Source organism: Galeopterus variegatus, unplaced genomic scaffold, assembly GCF_000696425.1.
Source record: "Galeopterus variegatus unplaced genomic scaffold, G_variegatus-3.0.2 Scaffold6782, whole genome shotgun sequence".
Lineage (NCBI taxonomy): Eukaryota > Metazoa > Chordata > Mammalia > Dermoptera > Cynocephalidae > Galeopterus > Galeopterus variegatus.
Genome location: NW_007732893.1, coordinates 121100 through 124381, shown reverse-complemented (window position 1 = coordinate 124381; position 3282 = coordinate 121100). Strand labels below are relative to the sequence as shown.

Below are 3282 nucleotides of genomic sequence, written 5' to 3'. Positions count from 1 at the left end.
TGACCACCATTATTGATCCATTCACTATGTCATGGCCCTACAATCTAATCACCTCTTTAAGGGCCCACCTTTCAATTGCCATAATAGGATTTCCCATCCTCTTAATACTGTCACAGTAGGAATCAAGTTTTGGGGGGACACTCAATCAAAGGCACAAGGGAAGCCTTTATAAAAGAATGAGGCCCCCGGGCCATCGTGATGACAAAAGCACTAACTGAACCCAAATTAAGCAAAATCTTATCCTCCCAAAATAAATTCTTCTTCTTAGTAGACCTAATGAAATTTTTGGAGTACAAAAATGTTTTACTCCAGTATTGTTATTATATTTTTAATTTCATCAATAAAAACCTTGTGAAAATTTGTTTTCTCTTGTTACTTAAGTACCTGCAGAATATCTTCCCTTTTTCCTCCTGGTCCATAAAGCCTAAAATATTCTCTGGCCCTTTAAAGAAAACGTTTGCGCTCTCATATCCTAGAGAATACAGAACCTTGGAGTTGCTATGGTATGTGATTAGAAACACCAGCTACACTTATAAGGTAGTGGATGGCATGGGTGCAAAAGCCTCTTATTCTTAGAGTTTGGGAAGGATGACCTTGGAGTTTAGAGTTTGGGAAGAATGACTTTGGAGTTCAGGTCTCTTGATGACCCCAGCAGTTACATTGCCATAGACCAGCTGGTGGATGGGTACAAGCTCTTCATCAAGGACCACCCAATGGTGTCTACTGAAGATGCCTTAGAGCAGGATGATTGGGAACCTGGGAAGAAGCTCTCCACTACTGCGGGTCATATCCAGGTGGCAGGGGCTCATCGTGATGTGACCAATCTGCAATTAATTACCAGGGCTATAGATGAGGACCCATGCAACTGCCTCCAGAGAGACCCCATGATGGAGCCTCTTTAGAAGTGCAAATTTGCCACATCCAAAGAATGGGGCGCCGTGTTCTCCCCTATGATGGGCAACTGAAGATACTTTCATTGCCAACCTCATGGTGAGGATCTGCACTGGATCAACCAAGGTGGGGGCCCCTTGCCCATTTGAGCACTTGACCAAGCACAGCTGGCTCCTCATATGTAGGAGAAGATGGGAAGCAAAGCTCAATTTGCCAGCAACAAATTCAGAAAGCTCCTAGCCAAGTAAGCTCTGGGCAGGCGAATGCCTGAGCCATTCAAGTGCTGACCAGCTGGTGGGACCCCTGCTCCTGTTCTAATCACAGGTGCTCAAGGCTCCAGACTCTAACACTTTAGAGGGGCCTTTCCTTCCCCTGCGTTTTCTGCTTCCTTAGGGCCACCACATCAAATTCCAGACTTCTAATACATACTACTACACAGATAAACCTTGAAAACACTATACAAAATCAAAGAAGCCAGCCACAAAAGGAAGAACATGGTGTGATTCCACTTGCGTAAAATAACAAAAATAGGCAAATTCGTAGAGACAGAAAGTAGAATAGAGGTTACAGGGACAAGATGTGAAGAGAGGGAGTTTTTGCTTAATGGGTGTAAAGTTTTTGTTTGGGTAATGAAAAAGTTCTGGAGGTAGACGGTGATGATAGTTGCACAACATGACTATGACACCACTGAAACTATGACACCATTGAACTGTACACTTAAAAATGATTAAAATGCTGTCTTAGCTTGTTTTGTGTTGCTATAACAATATCACAGGCTGCGTAATTTATAAAGGACAGAAATTTATTTCTCATAATTCTGGCACTGGGAGGTTGGGGCCCAGTCTCTCCACTTTCACGATGTTGCCTTGAACATTGCATCCTCTGGAGGGGAGGAACCCTGTGTCCTCACATGACAGAAGAGCGGGAGAGAATGATCCTACTCTCCCACCCATTTTTATAGCGGCGGTAGCCATTCATGAGAGCAGAGACTTCATGACCTAAACGTCTCCATTAGGCCCCACCTCCCAATAATGTGTCATTGNTGTCTTAGCTTGTTTTGTGTTGCTATAACAATATCACAGGCTGCGTAATTTATAAAGGACAGAAATTTATTTCTCATAATTCTGGCACTGGGAGGTTGGGGCCCAGTCTCTCCACTTTCATGATGTTGCCTTGAACATTGCATCCTCTGGAGGGGAGGAACCCTGTGTCCTCACATGACAGAAGAGCGGAAGAGAATGATCCTACTCTCCCACCCATTTTTATAGCGGCGGTAGCCATTCATGAAAGCAGAGACTTCATGACCTAAACGTCTCCATTAGGCCCCACCTCCCAATAATGTGTCATTGGGGATTAAGTTTCCAATACATGAATTTTGGAGGGCAAAAAACACTTAAACCACAGCAGATGGTAAATTTTGTGTTATATGTATTTTATCACAATTAAAAAGAAAATTGTGGGAAAGAAACTCTTAAAACAAAAATACCCCAAAATACCCTTGACCACTGTTAGAGACTCTAGGTCTGTTCATGTGACTCTGCCCAAATCATCCTTTTCTTCCCTTTTCTCCCTGCCATTGTGTCTGTGGGGTCATACATTTACGCTGTGTCCCTGGAGTGTCAGCAGGCAGGAACCCGAGGGGTTTTAATGTGCACATGAAAAAAAGCATTCAGCATCCTCCCAAAAATGTGAAGAAAGAACCATCTGCAGATTCATGAATTGTGTTTTAGTTTAATCTTTGGTTCTTAAGACTAATCAATTGTTTAAGTTGGGTCCAGATACTTAATTAAATCTGTCGGCTCCTGGAAGTTTATTTTCTGAGCCTGACTCTCCAGTGAGAAACCGCAAATGTGGGAGACTCCAACACACTGAACGTTACCTATAAACAACTGGGCTTGGTATGCACAATCCAAACATCACACCGTCCCCCATAAATATGAGGAATCTCAGAAAGTTCATGGAAGGATTTGTATTATCTTTCATTCAAGTTTTCCATGTATTTTTTGAAGAACCCTCGTATATACATGGCAATGCAGGGTATCACATAGCAGGGGCCGAGATGGACAAGAGCATGTTTACGTGCTCACTTGTTCTCCCTATAAAGCCCCCAGTCTACTCTTTATAGCCCATTAACCTATTAACCCATAAATGGATTAATCCAGTCATGAAGGCATAGTCCTCATGATCCAATCACCTCTTAAAGGCCCCACTTACAAATACCATATTGGGGGTTAAGTTCCAACATGAACTTTGGAGGAGACAAACACTCAACCCATAGCAGAGCCCAAAAAAGGAAGTGGTAGCATGCAGACCGGCCGCTCACTGGCTGAGCGAGGAGCGGGGGCAACACCGAGGGTTGCGATCCCGTTGCTGGTCCCGGTCCGGTACGGG

At 43.7% G+C, this 3282-nt stretch overlaps 1 protein-coding gene across 1 annotated transcript in view; it reads left to right on the top strand.

The window, feature by feature from the left end:
* The first annotated feature begins 617 nt into the window (after window positions 1-617).
* Window positions 618-3282, top strand: part of ST8SIA2 (ST8 alpha-N-acetyl-neuraminide alpha-2,8-sialyltransferase 2) — a 41025-nt gene continuing 38360 nt past the window's right edge. The window contains exon 1 of the mRNA XM_008591244.1: window positions 618-826. Coding sequence (XP_008589466.1) covers window positions 618-826 — 209 coding nt within the window. The remainder of the gene's footprint in view (window positions 827-3282) is intronic.